Genomic DNA, 22,573 nt, shown 5'->3' with positions numbered 1-22,573 from the left:
TCGCAAAAACATCGCCCTCATATCAATTAAGTGATGGAAAGGTCCCCATTTTTCCAGGCATGCACCCTTAAAGGTATGCAAACACAGTGACACGTTGAAATTTAGATGTCCCTGTGATGTGTCTGCGTTTTGGGGGAAAGGAAAATATGAGAAATATCTTTAAGAAGGAGTAAAGAAATGCCTGTTTTGGAAAATGTTAAATTAAATTTTGAAAAAAAATTATGATGCCACTCAGATCTACTACAAAGCACACGGAACAAGTTAAATTTTACCAACACCCTGCGTATTTTGCTATGGGTTCATCTGTAGTTAAGATTCTCCTTACTCCAGTTAATTTTCCCTTCCCTCAGGTCGGCTCCAGCTGTTGGGGTGGGGTGTGTGGGAGGAGAGCCACAACCACTGGATACATTTAGCCGCAAATAGATTCAAGCTAGACAACGACAGCCACATTCACAGGAAATCTTTCACTACTGCATTCAGAATAAAACAGCGCTCACAGAAATCCTCGAAGAGGCGAAAGGAGCATTTTTCTCTAGACTTTGTACGAGTTTTTTCAAAATTTGTACGTTTTATGTTTAACGAACGCGCTGTTACGACGTCCCAAACACCAATTGGCCGTCATAGCATGGCGTGATCTCATTACAGCACATTGAGACGTCACAGCTTCCTTCGCGTCACCATAGCGACGCACCGGCAAACAAGCTCTTAAAAACCCAACGGAACTGCGGTCCATTCTCTTACGAATTTGTATTTGGCTCTGTTTCACGCCGTTTTATTAATTTCGGTGATGCACCATCACAACGGCCGGACGACATGCACGGAGCAGCAGCTTCACAGTGGCGTGACGTCACAAAGGGATAAAATGACATAGTCTGACAACTTCCACCAATGTCTGACTCCACCGGTGTCCAAGACTTCAAATCTCACGGAAGAAGAAGGCCATGCTGTGTGAATTATGGTTTTAAGTACTTTCCTGCTCCGTATTGGACAACTATTTGAAGGTATTAGAAAAAGCTGTAAGAGTTGTGGGTGTTGTCATTGGTTGTTTTGCTTCAGCTAGAAGAGCTTTGATTTCTGCATCACCAGTGCCTGTTGTTATCTGTATGGAAAGTGGATTAACAGTGACTTCCTCCTTTTTAAGTAACTGAAGTCCAATTTGGGGACATTACGTTTCGGTCCATTTAGAATTAAAAGTTGTAGTCGTTGACGCCCACTTGTTCAGTGAGCGACGAGCGTGCCTGCTTTATTGTGAAGAACCAAACGGATGAGTGCTGGATGTTACCTCCGCCTTGACATCACCAGTGTACCAAAAATGAGTAAGAGCGGGGTTCATAGCGGTTCGTCACACCAGGACCAAACTCGCAACACTGTCCAGAAATTTTCAGGGATCCGTTTTCCATCTTTGGGTTGATGCAAATATTATCTCGATGACGGGCGTACGATCTCCCGTGTGACACAACCGGGAGGACAGGATTCTTTTAAGTCTTTATTTATGGATTCAAGGCTGGTAAGACATTATTCTTCATATCTGATATTACGTTTTATCCGCGCAATGCAACAGTTTTTAATCTGTGGCATGTAACCACAGTGATTAGCCCGTTGTTTTTTGCACTGCATGCAAACCAAAGGATGTGTCCCCGTCTCGTTCCTGTGTATGTGTTGTAAATAGCTGCACAAAGTAGTCATATTGATGCAATGCGTAATGCAGATTTACCAAGTGGTAACCCAGTGTCTTGATGCCGGATTGCAATCGACTGTTCCCCATAAAGGCTCAGCATTGGATCCAAGGATCGCAGTTGAAAGCACTCGGAATTACATAAATCTCATCCCTGTATGTTGAAAATATGCATATCATACGAAAATACATTTGTTAGGCAAGCTCAATGTTGCCTGTTAAACTTCTACGCAGAATACACTGCGATACCCTCAAATAGCAGAGTGGAGGAGAGGATGTTTAGGCGTCTGTTAAATGGACTCCAGATGTACTTTTTCCTTCAAATTATTATCTCTGCTGTGCAAGACAGCGAGACTTCAGCCAGCCCAAATATTTAGCAGTAATTAAAATGGAAATGCAGTGGAGTGAAAGTAAAAAGTGAAGTGAGATATGTCCAATATATCCCCCTGCTAAAGCCCACACATTTGTGTTATTTACCCAGTTATGATTTATGAAATACACAGCATTTGGTAAAAACGTTCATACATTCTGCCCATTTCCATGGGGAAATAAATCAATATAGGTGTTTGTGTGTACACATGCAAGTGTTAATGCTGCGCTGTTGAGATGGACTGCTGTGTGGAAAAGTTCACTGATGAGTGTGTTTGGCCAGTGTGTTGTGAATCACCCTGGTATTATCGGTATGGGTTGGTTCTCTGGCTGCTGAAGGGAAAAAAAAAACATGCGAGTGCTTTTCGGTCATTGCTTATTCTGGAACATTACTGCAGAATTAACAAACCAACTGTCACAGGATCACCATCTTCTTGGTATCCAGTCAACGCCCTTTGGAGAGAAAGAGGTCTCAAAAAGAGGAACCTGAGCTGTCACACCAGCATGTTCCTGTTGCTTCCTGCGGAAGGTCCTTTCCTTCCTCGTGAAAAATTCCAGAGAAATGTTTTAGTAACTGTTAGTCAACGCCTTTGCTTTCAAATAAAAACTTAGTGAAATACAGCCCATCCCTAATAACCAGGCTGACAGATACTGGTCTGAATTTATTGCTTTGAAAAAGGATCACTATAAAGTGATTTCATGTTCAAAGAGAAAGACATGTCTCATTTAGTTGAAGGTGCCCTTACCCATCTTCTGTGGATTCTTACTTACACATGTTGTAACCTGCTTATTGATTAAAGATAGACAAAGATAAAAAGAAATTGAAGATGGCGGAACGGATGAGGAGTCATCCCATTTTGCAGCATTTCCAGACGCTGTGTTTTACAGATATCAAGTGTCAACCTGCAACTTTGGCAGAGCAATATAAATCTGAACCACTGAGTGTTTCAGTAATTACTGGGAATCAGGCCTCTTGGTGTGCGAGAGGCCAGTGAGCCATACCATCCCATCCGTTTTTGACCAATAAGAACCTCTTTGAGAAGGAATGAGAAGCTCTATTGTAAACCACCATTGTCTGTCTCCTCGCTGTCACGGTAACACTTTCACACTGGTGGCAGGATTAATCCTGCAGCAAGAGCTGACAAATTCTTTGCAAGAACACATGAGAGCGAGAAAAGATGAAGTTTCACCTTGACTCTCTGGAGTTTACTGTGCCCAGTGAGTCATCTTTTCAAAGGAATGCAATCCCTGGCAGTTCAAATTGCCATGCAATAGTGCTTAGTTAACTTGTAGCCTCAAAAGGAGACCGTGGAACAAATTGTCACAATGGAACTCTGTGTAAATGCAACATCTTAGATCTTCTCAAGGCTTGCTCTATGATCCCCTGTGAACCGTTGGGTTTACTCAGAGTCCTCACTAAGGTTATTACCAAAACAGGTTTTTAAGAATGGAAAAGACAATAATCAATCTCTTTAAGACTGGATTACCTAATATTACAGTCATAATAAAGACAAAGTATTTCCAGGCTTAAGCCATATTTCTGTTGTGTTGGGGCACGCTTGTATTGGTTCATCTTTGTTATTATAGTACTGGTATGATCTCTATGAAAAGTTCTCTCCCAGCAAAGCTTTCTTTGTAGTACCTTTTCACGAATATCCTGGGAATGTGTCTTTTGTTTTGAACTTTGTAATCCCCAAATAACTCAAAAACGCATTATTTGTTTGAAATTAAGAAATGTACTATCCAAACAACACACAGCCTGCTGATGCACTTGTTTTTTACGCGGGATTAAGTCGGAATGCTTGGCATGGCATAGCTGTTGACGACTGTAATGCTGACATATGTTTCACCCAGCCACAATGTGCAGTGCTGTCATTTCCTATTCTGTTTTCCTCTCTGATAAGGCTTTGTTTTCAGCCTGCTTCCTCTGCGATGGCAATATTGCATACTGGACAAAATCATAGAATATCTGTGCAGAGAGAAACCATCTGCAAAACTAAACAAGCTTGATTTTTTTCCTCCCTCTCAAGAATTCTCTACAAGCGAAAATATTTTGGGATTTGTAAACATGCCTTTCTTCTGCCCTCCCCAGTCCTTCTTGCAATGATGTCAGGGAAGTCAGAAGGAAAGAAGAAGTGGGCGGCGGTCAGGGGTCGCCTTGGCTCCTCTCAGGATTTGGATTCTCAGCAGGAGGCAAACCTGGAGAACGCAGATCCTGAGCTATGCATCAGACTCCTGCAGGTTCCCACTGTTGTGAACTACTCTGGTCTTAAACGACGCCTGGAAGGCAGTGACCAGGCATGGATGTTCCAGTTCCTGGAGCTGAGTGGGCTGGATCTCCTTCTAGAGGCCTTGGACCGGCTCTCTGGTCGGGGGTGCTCTCGCATCGCCGATGCCCTTCTGCAGCTGACCTGTGTCAACTGTGTCCGTGCAGTCATGAACTCCGCAACTGGGATCCACTTCATTATAGAGAATGAGGGATACGTTCGGAAGCTCTCACAAGGTTGACTTCCTTAGCATCATTTAAATTTTGTAAACTTGCCTGATTAGGTTATTGGTGGCACAAATTCTTCTGGCAGCCTACACACTTTTGGCACCTCATGTAAAGCAAACAAAATTTGTCATTTTTCTGAGGTATCTGAATATTTATAATTTCTGGTTGAAAGTTATTGTGGCTCACATTACTTTGGGTAACTTTAGTATAGCAAGTAACAAGCAAAACTAGTATTGTGCAGCAACAATGGCCCATTTGGGTATAGTCCCAACAGGAAATGAAGGAAAGAAATGTGTGCTCTACAAGATGGGAGGTACGAGCCCCCTATCTCTGATTTTCATGTCTGGTCTTGATGCTCCTCAGCCCTGGACACCTCTAACACCATGGTGAAGATGCAGGTGTTTGAACTATTCGCAGCCCTCAGCATGTTTTCTCCAGAAGGTCACAATCTGGCTCTGGACGCCCTGGACCACTACAAGGCAAGTGCAGAAACGTGAATATGAATTTAATCTGGCTTACTATTAAGATTCTAAACAACGATTTCTCAAGATGTGACTTGGTATTCAGCCACTCTACTTTTATTCAAGCATATGACAATTTGTCAACCTCAAATTCAGACTGGTTACACAGTAATCCCCGGGGTTTTAGTTACATGACCACTTTGACCAAACGGGGGCAGAGATTGAGTTTCAATGCATTAAAATTTAGTGACTAACTCACCTTTTTTATGAGCAGAACATTTTACTCTTTATATGAACATAACTTCATAAATGCTGTTGAGTCTGGAGAGACACTTATTTGTGGAAAGTGGAAGGATGATCTTGCAAAGTAATTTCTGCTGAAAGTGTTGCATATTTCTCTGACACCGGTTTCATCCTCCCATTAAAACTGCTAATATCTGATTGATGATAGCAGAAGTGAGGTTAGGTGCTAATCCCTGCAGTTCTTGTGGATTAAGTTCAAACCTGCGTTACATCTAGTAGTTCTAGACGGAACCACTAAGCATCTACCGTATATACTGTGCTTTTCTATCTCTGAATATCCTGTTATGGATACAAGTCACATTTTAGGACCTGATGCCAATCAGGTCAGAATACTTCATCAGTATACGAGTCTTGGTTTTCTACATACACTGATCTTAATTTTTCCTCCAGGGGGTGAAGACGCAGCAGTATCGCTTTAGTGTGATTATGAACGAGCTGCAAGCCACGGACAACGTCCCTTACATGGTCACACTTCTCAGTGTCATCAACGCACTCATCATTGGTTCAGATGGCCTCAGACAGAGAGATAAAATGAGAAAGGAGTTCATTGGTAGGTTCTAGCTTTGTTTATGTAGTTCATCAGGAGTCTCCAATAACATCATGATTCTGTGCACCAGGGGTTTAACCAACATGCACCAGTGTCATAAGTAAAGACATAAGGAAAACCAGGACGTCATTCAGGTTCTTTAACAAATATCTCTGTCACTGGGTTTGTCTAAGAATAGGTCCAATGGCCCAATTTTCTCTTTGGAGAACGTAGCAACCCTGAAGTGTCCCAAAGTCTTGCGTTACTGTGTGCTTTACATCATAAAAAACTACAATTTCACTTTATTTAGAAATGTCATCACTGCAATAATTACATCAAATATGTCAGGTGATTTGGGACATAAGTGGTTGAGATAAATCATTTACTAAGTAAACAGGATCAATGGATTCTAAGGATACATGACTAATCATGGACTTTAAACCCCTGCCTATTTGTCCTTTGACAGAGATTGAAAAAACCTTTCTTTTTGAAATTCACAAAAGAACTTGTTTTTAGTGTTTTAAATGTTTATGGTAAAAGACCTCGCCCCCTTTCTCACAACCAATCAGCAATTTAACTGGCCACACCTCCTTTGTGATTGCCCACCTGTGACTTTCTGACATTTTTATATGCCAACATGATGATCGGCGTTTTGCCTTAGGAGATAATGATTTTTCTTAAACGGAGTAATTACTGTTGTGCTTCCTTAAATCTGTGTTCTGTGTCTGTCTCACAGGGCTTCAGTTACTTGATATTTTACCAAAATTGAGGTGAGGATTGTATCGATTTTTCTCCCTTTCAAAACATATTTCTGTTGGTTTTTTTTTTTAATTCTTTCTGTCAGTTTGGAGATATGTGAAGAGGACAATTCTGAAAAATCTCACGTCTGCTCATGCCAAAGTCCAGTAGAGCCACTCAAAATAAATTACATACTAATTGACTGGCAATGGCTTCAAATGGAAGTGCAGCGCTCTCCGAACCTTGATAGATCTGTGTTTGTGTGCAGGGAAGAGGAGGATGGGGACTTGATCATTCAATGTGAAACATTTGAAGAGACAATGGCTGAGGACAATGAGGAGCTGCTGCGGGTGTACGGTGGTATTGACATGAGTAATCATGGCGAGGTCTTCACTGCACTCTTCAATAAGGTGAGAGCATCCTATAAATATACATATATATTTATGTGTATGTATATGTGTGTGTGTTTTCTTGTTTTCCATTTGAATGACTTCTAAGAGGTTCAGTAAGCTTTATGTCGTCCATATGCAACAATTACTACACCCTGATGATTGTAGTCTTATGAAACTCGAAATACGTAATCGTGCCCCTCTCCTCATGCGTGTCCAGGTGAGCAGGTCCCCGGCCTCCGTCCAGCTACTGTCCATCTTGCAGTCACTGCTGGTGATGGGGCCAGGCCACTCGGATATCTGGCTAGCTCTGGATGCCATTGCTAACAGAGCCATACTGCTGGCTCAAGACTGTAAGTCAACGGCGCACCGCTTTCACTTTAGCTCAACACTCTGAAGATCTAGCCAGATAGTTAATGGAAACCAGAATGTGGGCAGAGGTCACAGTTTTTTAAGCGTCTTTTTCTTTGAACTCCAGCTCAGATGAGTTCCTTTGAGAGGATCATGGAGCGGCTAATGTTCTCAAAAAGCAAGAGCTTTGGGAGTCACCATGAAGTTGATGGGCAGAATCTCAGAGAGGACAAGGCCGTACAGACAGATCTGGACCACGAGGACTATGCTGAGGAGGAGAAAATCAATTCTTCTAAGGTACCCCTGTCTGCAGTTGCCCCTCCTCCTCCTCCTCCTCCACCTCCACCTCCACCTCCACCTCCACCACCACTCCCTGGAGGACTTAATGGACCACCACCACCTCCTCCCTTGCCTGGAATGCAGCTGCCACCACCACCGCCTCCTCCACCACCTCCATTTGGTCCCGGCATTCCTGGACTACCCCCTCCACCCCCTTTACCAGGTATGAGCAATGGACCACCACCACCACCTCCGTTACCTGGCATGCCTCCTCCACCACCACCTCCCATGGGAATAATAGTTGCTCAGAGCAGCAATGTCTTGGGATGCAGTGCACCCACAAAGGCTGTCCGGTGTCCCACTTTGAGGATGAAAAAGCTGAACTGGCAGAAAGTCCGTAGTGTGACCGGTGAGTAGAGACCACTTTCCTGTGAGGAATAGAACTATTTCTAAAACTAGACTTGATCTAATTTCAGGAGTGTTGTCTCCCGCTTTGATGTATGCAAAGGCTTCAAATCAAAATAAGAATGCTTTGTCTCCATCTTGTATAACAACCTCTTGAGACTGATTCATTTTGTGTCTTGATGGGAAAGTATCAAAGAAAGTCTTAATGGAGACATTATCAAAAGATACCTGTGTTAAATGGCTGTTGGGGGAGGCAAGGTTGTTTAACCAGTGGGTAATTTCCTCTAGATCACAGAGGAGAGAAACTAGTTTCAGCCTCGGCAGCTGCTTTTTTCTTTTGCTGTTAAATGGAATAGCTAGAGTCCATCGTGATGGGGATACCTTCTAATTGCACTCACAGATGGCGAATCCATGTGGGCTTCGGTTCAGAAAGATCCTCCTCCTCGGGAACCAGACTACAGCAGCATCGAGCAACTGTTTTGTCTTCCAGTGACCGAGCATAAGGAGAAGGGGCCGGCTGCTCCTGTCAAAAAGGAGCCCAAAGAGGTGTCTTCCATCAGCACCCTGCACTTCTTCTCAGAATTTGCAACAAAGATGAAAAAACAATATCATCTTTAATATATCTCTCTTTGTCATTCTCATCCTATAGATTTCTTTTATTGATCCAAAGAAAAACTTGAATTTGAACATATTCCTGAAACAATTTAAATGGTAAGAGATGACACACAAGGGCCACGTGGCTCAGGAAATAACCAGTTTAGTAACTGGAAGGTTAGAATGTCAATCCCTCAATCCATATCCATGTGTCACAAAACAAGATGCTGATTGCTAGTTTTGTTATAACGGAAGTTTTATACATGTATTTAGGTCTAATTTCTGATTAGGCCTTTTTTTCTCTCTCCAGCCCAAATGAGGACTTCATAGCTATGATTGAAAAAGGTGACCGTAGCAAGTTTGATGTTGAAGTGCTAAAACAGCTCTTGAAGCTCCTACCAGAGAAGCATGAGGTTTGTGCAGTTTGTTACTTTTGTACATTTAAAGTGCACACAGCTTTCATTGACAGTCCACTTTAAAAAATGCATTGGATCAATCTTTTTATTTAGATTGAAAACTTGAAGTCATTCCAAGGAGAAATGGAGAAGTTGGCAAATGTTGACCGTTTCTACAACTCACTCCTGTCTGTCCCATGGTAACTTTGTTTTTTTCCTATGCTTTTTTTTTTTCATCTTATAATTTTACTCACACATAAAATGCCTATAATTCTCAATTGACAACATTATGACCCGTTTCCAGCTATCAGTTGAGGATTGAGTGCATGCTGCTGTGTGAAGAAACCACGTCAGTGCTGGACTTGCTCAGGCCAAAGGTCAAGCTGGTGGAGGAGGCCTGTAACTGTAAATAAAGCTTTCATATTATTTTATTGTATTTATTTTTTTTTATTTTTTTTCAAAGTAACTTTTGCTCTGATTGTCCTTGTTTTAATGCGGACCATTTCACAGTAACATTTTATGATGTAATGATTTTCCCAGCTCTCAGAAACAGCACTCTCATGCCCAGTTTCTGCAGGCTCATCCTCTACGTGGGCAATTTTCTCAACTATGTAAGAACATCCTATGCGTCCTCCACATTTTGCTGAATGTTTGTGTTTTCGTAGCATATAGACAGAGTCTGCGTTTGCAATTATCACTATGTTTTTAGGGAAGCCATACAGGGAATGCAGAGGGGTTCAAGATCAGCTCTCTACTCAAACTTACAGAGACCAAGGCCAACAGGAGCCGCATTACTCTGCTTCATCACATACTGGAGGTATGCTAATATGCTCATGGCTGCTATTGGTTTTCGTCTATCGTTAACCTTTCAATTACAAACTCTTTGACTTATAATACAAAGGAGGCAGAAGCGAACCACCCAGAGCTTTTGGCATTGCCAGATGAGTTGGAGATCTGTGAAAAAGCAGCAGGGTACGGAACCATTCACCCTTGCTTATGGTTTGGTTTGTCTAACTGATAAGGAGACATTTTCATGTATATTGTTCAGAGTGAATCTGGAATCTGTTCAGTCGGAAGCCACTACCTTACTGAAGCGACTTAAAGAGACCGTCAAGAAGATCTCCAACGCTGTGGGAGAAGTGAGGGAACAGTATGAAAAAATACTTGAGGTAAGGCTTTTACTTAACCATTGATTCAGCTCTCAAAAGGATCTCTTAGAACTATCTTTTGGATCAAGTACCTTCACTTCATTGTTGCAGGAAAACATGGAGGGGTGTCGCACTTTGAGTGAAAGATTTGCCGCCATCGATGACAAAAGGAGTGAACTGGCTGTTTACTTATGTGAAGACACCAGTAATCTCTCTCTCGAAGAGCTTTTTGGGACCATCAGGACTTTCCGGGGTCTGTTTACCAAAGCACTGAAGGTCAGGGAGCTTGCAAACATGCAGAAAGAGTGTATTACAATGAGTGTTCTGGAGGATTTGTCTTAAAAAAAAATGTTAACATGTCACTGCCCAAGTGATACAGAGATGAACTGCCATGTACAGTTTGTACTTGGCACTGAGTGACACCCCTTTTTCACCATAACAGGAAAATAAAACCAGAAAAGAACAGGCAGCCAAAGCTGAGAAAAGAAAGAAGCAGCTGGCAGAGGAAGAGTCCAAGAGGCAGAAGGGAGAGAATGGAAAAATAAGTGAGTTCTTCCACCACTCCTTTCTCGTGCAGTACTAGAAATCTTGGATTTTGCTTCAATAGTTTGTTATAAGCTGTGCTTTTGTCCCTCTGCCACCAGTCAAGAAGGGCATTATGCCACAAAATGATGGCTGCATAATCGACCACCTACTCGCAGACATCAGGAAGGGTTTCAGCCTAAGAAAGACCAGGCCAAGGTGCGATTTGGAAAGCCTCCCTTCTAGTGAAATGCGTAGGAATGCCTGCCCACCTGGTAAGGATAAGAGACTGCAGCCTCCATCCGCTGTTGCTTGTGCCGCTCCTGAACCACCTAACTGTGAGCCACACAGCTTTGCTGCTTACTGTATGCTCTATTTGTCCTGTAAGTGCCTTCTCACAACAGCAGTTAGCTGCAGAATTAGTTTCCCTGGAGAGGTTTCTTAGAGCGGTCATCCACTTCAAAACCTCACTGAGGTCTAAAATATCAAACTACTTTGATGGGTACACGCTGGCCACGAATACTACGTGGGTTGTCAGTTTTGAAATTCATTGTCGACCATTTTAATCTGTAAATCTGTTTTGAAGTCTCTTAAGAACCAAGTATACTAAAATCCCAGCAATTCACATGTGAATATGCTCTGCTTTCTTTACCTTTTTATCAGTTAGTTCAAATATCTTTAAGGGGGATGACCTTCAAACATAGTCACTTTGGGGTTTAACAGACAATAACTCTTTTATTGAGCGATTAAAGCGATTAAACTTGTAGATAATGGAAAGATGCATGTAGAAAATCAATTGCAGACTAGTGCATAACTTCCACATTTAAACAAGTGGCCTCTACCCTCAGGGCAAAGTGTTCAGCCTGTAGACGAAGAAGCCGTAGAAATAGCATCCAATTCTGCCCCCACCAAGCCTCAGGATTGGCACGATACCGCAGGCAAAGTGAACGGCTTCAACAGCTCACCAGAAGAGAGACAGCCTCTAACTCAGAGTGCGGAAGAGGGACCAGCTGTACCACTCAGCACACCCCCAGGAGGACCTGCCTCCGCAACGCTGACGCCTCTGCAAAGTCCTGCATCGATGCCAGAGGATTCGCCAGTACCACAAACTAATGCTCAGTTGGACAGTCATCAGCAGTCCTGTATCCCCGTAAATGGCTTTTCAGGAAATTCGACTGAGACCAGTGGTCCCAATCCGTCTCCCCCATCAGATTCTGACCTGGTAGAGGCTCTGCTGGACGCCACTTCCATTCTGGCACCTGAGAGGTTGATGCCTGAGGATACAGGTGACATCAGAGTGAATGTTGGGCTCCATGGAAATCCTATTCCTGATACAGACAGTAAAGTAACACATCACAGCAAAAGCAATGTGGGAGATAGTGAAGGTGAAACTCTTAATAAAACAAGCCATTTAAAAGAGACTTTGGGGAATGACATTGAAACTTTGGATGAGACAGTCCAAGGGTGTGACGTCCCTGACGGATGTGAGTCAGAGGATCTGCCAGCAGCATCTGAGGTAGAGCCTCCATCCCTCGAACCCGAACCAAAGAAATCGCAGAGCCTCTTTAAACGGGGCAAAAAGAAGAGTAATCAAGGTAAACTACCAGTCAAATTAAATAAAGATAATTTTTGGAATGCTTGTGTCTTGAAATGCCTTAGAGGAAGACTGATTTTTGCACTTTTCATCTTACAGTATGTATGAGCTTTTTTAGTACCTCAGTATGCATTTTATAAAGGACACTGAATGCAATTAATATGCAGAGTTAATTTAGAATGTCAGTCATACATGGCCAGTTTGTTTGAATGCTCTGTTTTACACTCTGACTTTCTAAAACACAAGGTAACAGTGGGAAAGGACACTCTAAACATAAAAAAGGCTGCGTGTTGCAGTGAGGTAGGTCTTTCAATGGGATGGTAAACTAAGCAGGATCATCTTCCTTATCGGCTCAGTCACCATCCAACCTCTTTCAAATAACATTTGTCAGTGTAAATGGAATCTGGATTCCATGTGTCTGTGTCGTCAAGCTTTTTAACATGTGCTCTTTAACACTCAAATGTTAAATATGAAAAAAATTTGTTTTTGACTGCACTTATTCTAAAGTACTCTAAGGTACTCTAATGTTCATCCAACCTGGGAAACACTAATACTGACAATTGTAATTTAACAAAATCAAATTCCCATTTGTTCATTGGCTATTAACACCAGTCTCTGGATCTAAAGCAGTTTGTGGAGTAATTGTGGGCTGACTTATTTCATAAAACCTTTCACCTTTTTGTCTTTCCTCACATATGTTCTTGTCCATTCGCCGAATCTCCCACTGGAACTGTCTCTAATAACAGTCTTGTGTGCTTCCTGTAAAATGCTTCGATTAAAGTTGATGTATATTACAACAAAAAAAGTTTCACCCTTAAAAAATACCTGGATATACTACAGATCGAATCATGTTTGCGATTCCGAGCTGATTCCAAGCATTCGCAGATAAGCCAATCCTAAATTAGTTTTCCACAATGATGTGACAGATTTACTTTTGATGCCGCTCATTCATTGCAGTCGTTGTGTTTCTCCTAGGTGAGCCGAGAAAAAGGAGATCCCGAGGGAAAAGAAAATGTTAATGTAACGGGAGCCGGGATCCGGACGGACAACAGAATGTTCTATTTCCACAGACACCACGAGTGTTGCCTCTTTCAAGAGGCTGCAGGAATGAGCACCAAATGTTTTTTTTCAGGGCCAAAAAAATGCTGAGGATGTTCACCGCGTGGATGTAAACGTGTCACTTTATGTAAATGTAACTTTGTTTTGGATTCTGAAATACTCTCAAAAGTTGAATATACTTTGTATATTTTGTATCATTGTTGTAACATGCAGTCGGCGTGTTTTAGGTATTAATTCCCGCGCCTGTGCAAAGAAGATGCAGTGTTAACATATATTTCATTCCACTTGTCAAAACAATATCACTTCTTTCTTAGTCTCAAGTCTCAATTTCTCGATAGCGAGCTATCTCTAGCGTGAAATGCAACGGCGTTTAGGCCACGCGAAAATAAATTGTTTGATATATTTTAATAAAACTTAATGTTAAGAATGGCTGTGTGCGGCTGTTTAATAAGACTTTAGAATGGCCATGAGGCGATCCTCCGCGGCAGTAACCTGTAAGGGCAGCGCGGCGCGCTCCTGTGCGCTGACGTCATCCGCCGTCAGGTCACAGATATGGCCATGCCACTCCTGGACGCCGTTTATTCTTGAGGAGGACAGACTCCAAAGACGCCACCTCGATCATGTCGCTCGGCTGGTCGGCGAAAGATCACAAGAACACCAACCAGCCCGCCGCGGCAGGGATGAAGCGGCAGCGCAGCGACGTGGGGAACAGAGTGACGGTGGTGCTCGGCGCGCAGTGGGGCGACGAGGGCAAAGGAAAAGTCGTTGACTTGCTGGCCACTGAGGCCGACGTCGTCTGCAGATGTCAGGTATACGTATTTCGAGTGGGGGGCGTGTCATTTTTTTAAAACAATCCCCGTGGAAATCCGTGACCGGCCTGTGGTGGACCGCAACAGGTGCAGGCGGAGGTCGCCGTTATCTGCGTGATCCGGAGAGGAGTTATTGTCTCTTTATCGGTTATAAATCGTTTGTGGTGTTTCAAAATAAAAAAATTTAAAAAAAGGAAGCGATAAGCACTTTTAACTGCAAGTCCCGTTTCAGCATGGTTTTCCTACGAATTTCTCTAATTAACTTGTCTTTTTCACATCACTATTGACTATTCGGGTATTATTCCGATGACATTTTGGTATCTGGGATGTACTTGCTTGAGTAGAAATAATGATAAAGTATTATTACATAATAAAGCATAACACTAGTGAGAAAATAGAGGTCAGTGCAGCCGTTGGAATATCCCACCAGGACATTCCAGACAGACTGACTGGCAGTGGCACCTTGTGTTCTGGAGGCATAAGGGTCCCACCCACTGGACAAGAGAGGTCACATTCTCAGGGCTGCTGGATATATGAGAAGGCCAGGTCTTACCCGGGGTGGGGGTGAGGGGAGTGGCGGGGGTGTGGGCTTGAAATAGGTGCTTGAAAATCTAACTGAACTTGAAATGATGGGGGTGGGCTCATCAAAATAGGAGGAGGCACGTGCAGAGGGTTTTATCTCCTCTGTGGCATGGACATCACGCTGCATTCGATGACAGTGACATTAGCTCGTGGAGTACAAACCGTCTCACACACACACACACACACACACACACACACACACTTGTGTTTGATTTGCAGGGTGGCAACAATGCAGGGCACACGGTTGTAGTGGATGGCAAGGAGTACGACTTCCACCTCCTCCCCAGCGGAATCATCAACCCTAAGAGCACATCACTCATTGGTGAAATTTTCAAAAGGAAAAAGTCTAAAAACCATTACAAATGGATTAGTGATCAACTCTTACACCTGATTCTTCTTCTGATGTTGCAGGTAATGGTGTGGTCATACATTTACCTGGCTTGTTTGATGAGGGTGATAAAAATGAAAAGAAAGGTACTGAAAGCGAGATGAAGTACATTTAAATTTTTGGCGCATTCACATGGCTTTAAACTCCCTTTATTTCGCCTGCTGTCAGGTTTGAAAGGCTGGGAGAAGAGACTGATTGTCTCGGACAGAGCCCACATTGGTACGTATCGTTTGGACAAACAATCTCTACTAATGACAATCTCCCTTAAAGGCTGCTCCAGTAACCACTTTCACATCTCTCCAAAGTATTTGATTTCCACCAAGTTGTTGATGGCTTGCAGGAAACTGAAAGACAAGCTCAGGAAGGAAAGAAGTAAGTTACTAACTAAAGCTAAATGTTGTATTCGTGTCTTAAGCCCAAGAACCTCAGCTAGGTTAAGGGTTTTTTTTTTTTAACAAACACACAAAAAAATGCAATGTGACAGCATTGGAACGACCAAGAAGGGAATCGGACCGGCATACTCCAGCAAAGCATCCCGTACCGGCCTGCGTGTGTGTGACCTTCTGGGCGACTTTAAGGACTTCTCCGCCAGGTGAGGAAGTAACCTGAGACCCATTTTGTATCAGCTGATTTTCATTCATTCATGTTCTTGTTGTTTTACATATTTTAGATTCAAGAACCTTGTCCATCAATATCAGGCCATGTACCCATCCTTGATAGTTGACGTTGAGGACCAACTGGAAAAACTCAAGGTCGACAGACAGACATGAACCTGCACATTGAGTGATGATGTACTGTAATTTCACTGCTCCAAAAATTAAACATTTACAATGTTGGATAGGATTACGCTGAGAGATTGCGGCCAATGGTAAGAGATGGGGTCTATTACATGTATGAAGCTCTTCATGGATCTCCAAAGAAGATTCTGGTCGAAGGAGCCAATGCTGCTCTCCTCGACATTGACTTTGGTGAGATTATGCACCAGATTTAATTTTATTGTATGAGTTTTAGATAGTAATAATAACAAGTAAATGTCTTCTCCTTAGGCACATATCCTTTCGTGACGTCATCAAACTGTACTGTGGGTGGGGCATGTACTGGTCTGGGCATCCCTCCATTGAACATCGGTGATGTGTTTGGCGTAGCAAAGGCCTACACCACCCGGGTGGGAATTGGAGCCTTCCCCACAGAGCAACTAAATGTAAGCATATTACTGGAGGAAATTAAACAGGACACCAAAGGCTGGATACTTTCACATGCTGTGAATATTTGCCCTCTTTTTATATGAAGAGAAACACGTGACAAATTGTGTAATGTGATTGACATTTAGCTCGGCATGTCCGTTTTGTTTCTGTGGCCGGAATGCAGACCGTTTGGCTGATGGAGGGTACGTGTTTACTGTCGTAGTACAGCTGTTGAATTTTGTGAGAGACTGGCTCAAACAGTCCATGACTCCCATGCAGGTCATGTGTTCACAGGGTTAAATTTAGGGCCAGAGTTTGCTTTGAGATTATATTTCTATGCAAGCTGGAGTCATATTACTTGACTTGGGAGCCAACCACAATAGAACATTACTTCCAACCCTTGCGATGGTGTTCTTTGATTGTTGTTTAAAGGATTCTGATGTGTTTGAAATTGTTTGATATAAAAGTCCAAAAAAAGAGTATGATAACATTGTTTTTTTACCCTGTTGTCTTCAGGCAGTGGGAGAATTACTCCAGACCAGGGGTCATGAGGTTGGTGTAACCACAGGAAGGAAGCGACGTTGCGGTTGGTTGGATCTCGTCATCGTGAGATATGCGCACATGATCAATGGATTCACTGCGTGAGTAGTGTGAGCCGTTTGACCAAAGTCATGAGGTGTAATTTGGAAGAAATTGTTATTAAAACCCTAGAAGCATACAACTTTACAAGTCAGTCACTTAAAATTAAAAGTGTAAAGCAGAAAACTGAAGCATCATCCTTCTCACAGCATTGCTCTGACAAAACTTGACATTCTGGATGTGTTGGATGAAATCAAAGTGGGAATTTCTTACAAACTACATGGGAAAAGAATTTCCCATTTCCCAGGTAAATTTGAATGACGCCGCAAGTCTTCAATTTATTCCGGGTATATTCAATATCAAGACCCACGACCTGATGAATCACTGTTCTCTTTTAATCATAGCCAACATGGATGTTTTGCACAAAGTGGAAGTTGAGTACGAGACCTTCCCTGGTTGGAAGACCGATACATCTGCTGCCAGGAAATGGAGTGACCTTCCAGTCAAGGCACAAAACTACATCCGCTTCATTGAAAACCACATTGGAGTTCCTAGTAAGTTTGACAGATTAAAATATCACATCTTTAAATTTTACCTTCAGCTTTTCCCTTCAGGGGTCGCTAAAGCAAATCGAACTCTGCCATCTAACGTCTGCTCTTATTCGGTATAATGTCATTGCTATTGTTCTGTATGATGTAAATCCTCAAATTTTGCAAAATCAAATTGACAGAAATTACGGCTCTCACAGAAAACTTGGGTAATCTATCTACCAAAATAATTTCCATATGCTGTTTTTTTCTGATAAATCCAATAAGGATGTCCCCTTCATGCGCATGAAAATATATCCACTAGGTGATGCTTTTGTATCCACATAACTGCTCCTCGCCAGTGTCAATTCTATTTTGATATTAACACTGGATTGATGTGAACATTTTTAAAATATTTTAACCTCCTTCTTCCTCTTCTTCTTCATCGTCTTCTCTCTTTCTCTCTCTTTCATCATCTCTCCGTTTAGTCAAGTGGGTTGGTGTTGGAAAGTCCCGAGAGTGCATGATCCAGATGTTCTAAGGAGAAACCTTCATCTCTCATGTGATGGAAAAACAGATGATATGACATATATCTAACTTAATAAAAAAATGATTTTCCTCCAGCAATGTGATACAGGCTTCACTTTTTTACATTGTTCTGAAATGTCCAATTCCATACATTAGATTATCAAAATATTTCAAATGGAAGTGTGAAGATAAGTGGTGACCAATCTGTAGGTCATCTTAGCTTTTGGAGGCAAATCTATTGGTTTGTACGTACATGACCAGGTGACGCATGACGATGAACACGATCAAATCTTACCATGACACGATATTTTTTTATACGGCAATGTTTCGAAAATTATCTCCCTGCACATGACACCAAGTGCCACTCTAAGATTAAATAACGAATAAAAATACGATATTTTCGACATGCAGTAAAGGTGGCATGTTTTGATAAGCAAATCACCTTGAGATCACGTGGTAACATAGCAACGCTCTGATTGGCCTTAAGGTTTCTCCACGTGATAAAGGTTCCGTGTGGTTGGTTTCTGTATCCTTCCCTTGTATTTTTCCCGCAACTGAAAATTCTGAGTACGTCGGAACACGGTTTTCTTTGCCAACCAAAATGCCCAAACGACCGTGTCCTTTTTCAGAAACGTTCTCATCGCAGTACAAAATTCATGTGGGGCAACATGAGCTTAGTCACTGTAGTGTGTTTGGAAATCAGTACAGAAAAGAAATCTATGGTAAGTTGGCGCCAGAGGACTACAACGTACCAGCTAATGCTAGCTTCGTGGATGTGAAGGATTAGCTGCTACGAGGGACAGTATTCACTTTTTACCAAGTGTGCTCTTGCTACATGAAATAAAAACAAAATGGTCTTACATTCGTCACTGAACGATAATACGAACGCGGAACGATTTATATTCGTGGAAGTCTACATCTGAGCCAGCAATCGTTGGACCGACATGATCTATTGCTCAGTGCTAGCGGGAATTGTTTTGTTTTTTCCTGCGCTGCCTATGCAAGCAGAACAACGACATTGCTAGTGCACTAGCACTGGGCGGTCATATGAGTCACCGTTATTTGTTTCACCCCTTTTCACAGATAAAACAAAGAATTTACTCTTTAATGGTGCAAAGGCGGCGGTGGGCAAAATATGGACAGGGGAGGAGAAGTTCAGAGACCCACAGCCAACTGGAAGAGTCGAGGCACCTGCGGACGGCCACACACTGCTGAGGGGACAAACTTTAATAGGACACGACGGGAAGTTGACAAAAGCCAGCGGATCACGAGGTGAACTCCCGGACCACAACGCCATCAAAACACTTTAACCGCGCCACATTGACAGTAATTAAAATGTTCAACAATTAGTTGCTATACGTGGACAATATTTGTTTCGTCTAATGATGCTTGATTTTGCTTTTTGGTCAGTGCTTGCTTAACCGTCTCGATTGGTTGCTACTTTTAACATTCTCGATAAATTTGATTATGATTACTTGATTACTATAATAAATTTGATATGATTATATTTATGTACAATTAATCTTACTGGCTGCATTGTCCGATCAGGTATGCGACACACATAAAAATTTTAATTAACCATTGTTACAGTTTTTAACTGCCAGCCACACTCACTCTTGCACAGTCAAACTCTTAACTTTCAAACTGTGCATTGAATGCCTCACCTGCAGTTTTTTAGACTTTGAGTTGTCCTTAAGTCACAAAACACTGACTTCAGTTTATAGTGTGTAGTGAACAATGGGACTTGTAAATCAATATTATAACAACACACATGTAAAACACCACCTTAATTAGGTTTGTTTGGTTCTTAATGCATCCCCAAGGTGAAATTCAAAGTTCCAGCAGCATCCATGCACATCAAGTCAATAATTCATAGGAAGTGAAAAAGGCATGCAAGAAATCATAGTCTATTGATGGTGTATACATAATTTGTTTAGTTAACAATTTAGCAAGTAATGTTGAATAAACATATTTTGGATTATTGGATACTATACTACTTAAAAGACCAATATGCTGTCTGGAAAATGAGTAGCCTCTTTTTTCCAACCTAGAAAAATGTCTGCTGAATACAATAGAGTCACGTGACTGCCAGTTTGACTCTTTGAGGCATGTGATAAGTTTTTTTTCCTTTGCTCCATCTTGTGCACCAGTAGATGTCATTGTTGTCATAGAGTTGCTCATGTACAAGTTTTACATTTTTGACTAAAGGGCTTTGCATTTTAATCACTAGGCTTAAAGGTTGTGTCCTTTGTATCTTTTTATTTCCATCAAGGTCCGGTGACTTCTGTTGCCATTTGTTGTGTGTGTCAGAAGACCCAGACCTCCCGGAAATTGTGCTCTCAATGTGATCGTCTAGCCTGCTCCTCATGTATGCGACAATGCTCCAGCTGCTGCAGTGTCTGCTGCTCTGTCTGCAGCATCATAGAGTAGGTGACATCTTGTCCCCTTCAAACTGAATACCTGCTATTGTTAAGAAAATCATTCATTGTGAATTTTATATAGACATAGTAAGTCAGAGTCAGTCTTCAGTTTTATGCTGTTAAGCCAGATAATTTAAGCTACAACCTGATTGGTCTCTTCATTACACCTCAGTGGTTTCAATATGCAGAGCATCAGCTGAGAGTGCAGTCAAATTCTTAAACCACTTACACGCTTGTAGTGCCAATCGTAAATTATCTGGGCCTTAACCAGGTGGACCATATGTTCGAGGGTAAATGTTAGAAAAATCTTTAACCATACTGCTTTTTTGTGCGGGGAATTGGTGTACGTGCGTGCATGCGTGTGTGTGCGCGCGCGTGTGTGTGCGTGTCAAGGAGTTTAACATGTGACTGAGGTGATATACAGACATTCATTGCTAAAGAAATATACAACAAAGCTTAATGAAGTCACAAAAAAAAATATCTAACTTTAGGAAATGAGGCTCTTGAACTTCTGATCTTGTTCCTGCATCTAAAACTGAAAATGTGCCACATAACACTGGCCTGTCTAAACCTGATTTGCTGCAAACTAAAGCATCTATCATTGTGTGTGTGTGTGTGTGTGTGTGTGTGTGTGTGTGTGTGTGTGTGTGTGTGTGTGTGTGTGTGTGTGTGTGTGTGTGTGTGTGTGTGTGTGTGTGTGCGCGCGCGCGCGCGCGTGTGTGTCCTGTCGAAATCCTGTCTCAGTTCCTCAACAGGGAATTTGGACAATCCTCATCAAAGTAAAATATTTTGACCACAACACTGTAATAAGTAATGCCAAGAGTATTTAGTGAAATTTCATGCAAAATACAGCATCCTGTGCAATTAAGTCCACAAGGACAGTCTAAAGTTACATCATGGGTGGGAGCTGCCTTTTTTTCATATTCACCAATTATACCTTATCATACCACAATTCATTTATCCAAAGGCACAAGCTCTTTAGAGAGACATATAGCATTCTTTTGAAGCTTGGTTTAACCAGTTTTACAGTAGTAAAATGAACATTTACAGTAGTACTGGTTAGTACTAATGGTTAGGTTGGAGATTTGTAAAAGCTTGAATATAGTCACACCACCTAATTTTCTCTGTGGGTAATTGTCCGAGGAGTGATTATTGTTGCCTCATTTAAGTATTAATTGCTCTTAGAAAATTTTGCTTCACAGACATATGACAGCTTTGCTAACCTCGGTGGCAACTGCTGCAAGCTCATCAGCTTTTAGAAGGTCAGCATTTTGCAGGGAGATAAAACCAAACAGCAAACCAACAAAAAGATACAAAACCAAAGATTAGGTATGAATTAAAAACAACACAAACTACAATCGCATGATTTGAAAACGGCTAAATAATACTTCAGAAAGCCCCTTCTGAAAGGGCAGTATATTAATTAAAAAAACACAGCGGTCATCCAAGTAAACCAGCACTGAATTTTAAAACATCATATATCTGCTTCCTTTTTTCAGCTTTATCCATAATATACAAACCTTGTATCAAAGTAAAAGCCTTGTGTACTCTTAACTAGCCTTATTTTTATGCTGTGCCTAATGCTCAGATTCTCCTAGACTCCAATCTGCAGGTTTGACATGGAATCAGTCTTTTGAATCAGTGTGAACTGCTTGCTCCCCCTAAAAATAGTGACTTTTGCCCCCTTCTCTTTTAAGGAAAGTGGGTTTTTATTCAGGTCATCAGATTGATCTTTTTCTTGAACCTCTCTGTTCCACAGCTACAGCGGCAGATATGATGAAGTTGTCTGCTGCAGTTGTTCAACGTAGAGGACTAACATGGAAGAGCTCCGAACCCTTTAATTTTTTTATAAGATGTGATCGAAATGCATGTCTTTATATACATTATATAAATATAAGGAAATAAACTTGAACTTTTTATGTACAGATAATGTGTTATTTTCTCATTCAAAATGTATATTCAAATGTCCCTGTTAAATGTAATAAAGTAACCGTTTTGAACACTGGAAAGTGTTACCTAAATGTTAGCTGACTGTGCTCGTGTGTTGTTAAACCTCATCTGTGTCAGTAGATGGCAGCAACTTTTAAGGAATCAGTTTAGGGAAAAGTTCATGAAACAAAGCCACATTCAGAGTGAAGCCTGTTCGGTGGTTGGGATAAATTTCTCTCACATTGCTGAAGGAGCACATTTCACCGTTTCATCAAAAAGGTATAATTGGCTTGTTTCTGCTAAGCAATGATGATTCAGACTCCAA

General features: G+C 41.8%; 3 protein-coding genes across 4 annotated transcripts; all 3 read left to right on the top strand.

Annotated features, from left to right (window-relative positions):
• The first annotated feature begins 1,371 nt into the window (after window positions 1-1,371).
• Window positions 1,372-13,723, top strand: LOC147237408 (inverted formin-2). 2 transcript variants are annotated; one of them, XM_086148756.1, is made up of 23 exons: window positions 1,372-1,507; window positions 4,137-4,547; window positions 4,902-5,017; window positions 5,693-5,852; window positions 6,565-6,598; window positions 6,835-6,976; window positions 7,176-7,308; window positions 7,434-7,994; window positions 8,391-8,536; window positions 8,640-8,701; window positions 8,895-8,997; window positions 9,094-9,179; window positions 9,284-9,384; window positions 9,520-9,590; window positions 9,689-9,796; window positions 9,881-9,951; window positions 10,028-10,148; window positions 10,239-10,403; window positions 10,570-10,672; window positions 10,772-10,924; window positions 11,498-12,244; window positions 12,490-12,543; window positions 13,219-13,723. In XM_086148756.1, exons 2-22 carry the CDS (start codon window positions 4,148-4,150, stop codon window positions 12,540-12,542), a joined length of 3,636 nt encoding a protein of 1,211 aa, XP_086004882.1. In that variant the 5' UTR covers window positions 1,372-1,507; window positions 4,137-4,147; the 3' UTR covers window position 12,543; window positions 13,219-13,723. The 2 variants fall into 2 exon arrangements, with proteins under 2 accessions (XP_086004882.1, XP_086004891.1); XM_086148765.1 differs by lacking the exon at window positions 12,490-12,543.
• A 116-nt stretch (window positions 13,724-13,839) lies between these two features.
• On the top strand, window positions 13,840-17,998 carry adss1 (adenylosuccinate synthase 1). The gene is made up of 13 exons (XM_086148746.1): window positions 13,840-14,111; window positions 14,913-15,015; window positions 15,105-15,167; window positions 15,250-15,300; window positions 15,387-15,453; window positions 15,566-15,673; window positions 15,752-15,833; window positions 15,923-16,049; window positions 16,128-16,282; window positions 16,782-16,906; window positions 17,054-17,151; window positions 17,249-17,398; window positions 17,860-17,998. The coding sequence occupies exons 1-13, from the start codon at window positions 13,923-13,925 to the stop codon at window positions 17,910-17,912; spliced, it is 1,371 nt and encodes a 456-aa protein (XP_086004872.1). The 5' UTR covers window positions 13,840-13,922; the 3' UTR covers window positions 17,913-17,998.
• Window positions 17,999-18,419: 421 nt separating this feature from the next.
• On the top strand, window positions 18,420-22,328 carry siva1 (SIVA1, apoptosis-inducing factor). The gene is made up of 4 exons (XM_086148740.1): window positions 18,420-18,621; window positions 18,983-19,171; window positions 20,172-20,325; window positions 22,079-22,328. Exons 1-4 carry the CDS (start codon window positions 18,501-18,503, stop codon window positions 22,125-22,127), a joined length of 513 nt encoding a protein of 170 aa, XP_086004866.1. The 5' UTR covers window positions 18,420-18,500; the 3' UTR covers window positions 22,128-22,328.
• The last annotated feature ends 245 nt before the right edge of the window (window positions 22,329-22,573 follow it).

This window comes from Fistularia commersonii, chromosome 1, assembly GCF_037954325.1.
Source record: "Fistularia commersonii isolate RoL2024-O1a breed Wild chromosome 1, RoL_Fcom_v1.0, whole genome shotgun sequence".
Taxonomy (NCBI): Eukaryota; Metazoa; Chordata; class Actinopteri; order Syngnathiformes; family Fistulariidae; genus Fistularia; species Fistularia commersonii.
Note: the sequence above shows the minus strand (reverse complement) of the source record. Positions and strands in the feature narration are given on the sequence as shown.

Coding starts and splice junctions, on each gene's coding strand:
- LOC147237408 (XM_086148756.1), top strand. CDS start 4,148: ATGATGTCAGGGAAGTCAGAAGGAAAGAAGAAGTGGGCGGCGGTCAGG. Junction 6,599..6,834: donor GATATTTTACCAAAATTGAG/GTGAGGATTGTA, acceptor GTTTGTGTGCAG/GGAAGAGGAGGATGGGGACT. Junction 9,385..9,519: donor GGTGGAGGAGGCCTGTAACT/GTAAATAAAGCT, acceptor TGATTTTCCCAG/CTCTCAGAAACAGCACTCTC.
- adss1 (XM_086148746.1), top strand. CDS start 13,923: ATGTCGCTCGGCTGGTCGGCGAAAGATCACAAGAACACCAACCAGCCC. Junction 16,907..17,053: donor ATGATCAATGGATTCACTGC/GTGAGTAGTGTG, acceptor TCCTTCTCACAG/CATTGCTCTGACAAAACTTG. Junction 17,152..17,248: donor AAGAATTTCCCATTTCCCAG/GTAAATTTGAAT, acceptor TTTTAATCATAG/CCAACATGGATGTTTTGCAC.
- siva1 (XM_086148740.1), top strand. CDS start 18,501: ATGCCCAAACGACCGTGTCCTTTTTCAGAAACGTTCTCATCGCAGTAC. Junction 19,172..20,171: donor AAAAGCCAGCGGATCACGAG/GTGAACTCCCGG, acceptor ATTTCCATCAAG/GTCCGGTGACTTCTGTTGCC. Junction 20,326..22,078: donor TCTGTCTGCAGCATCATAGA/GTAGGTGACATC, acceptor TCTGTTCCACAG/CTACAGCGGCAGATATGATG.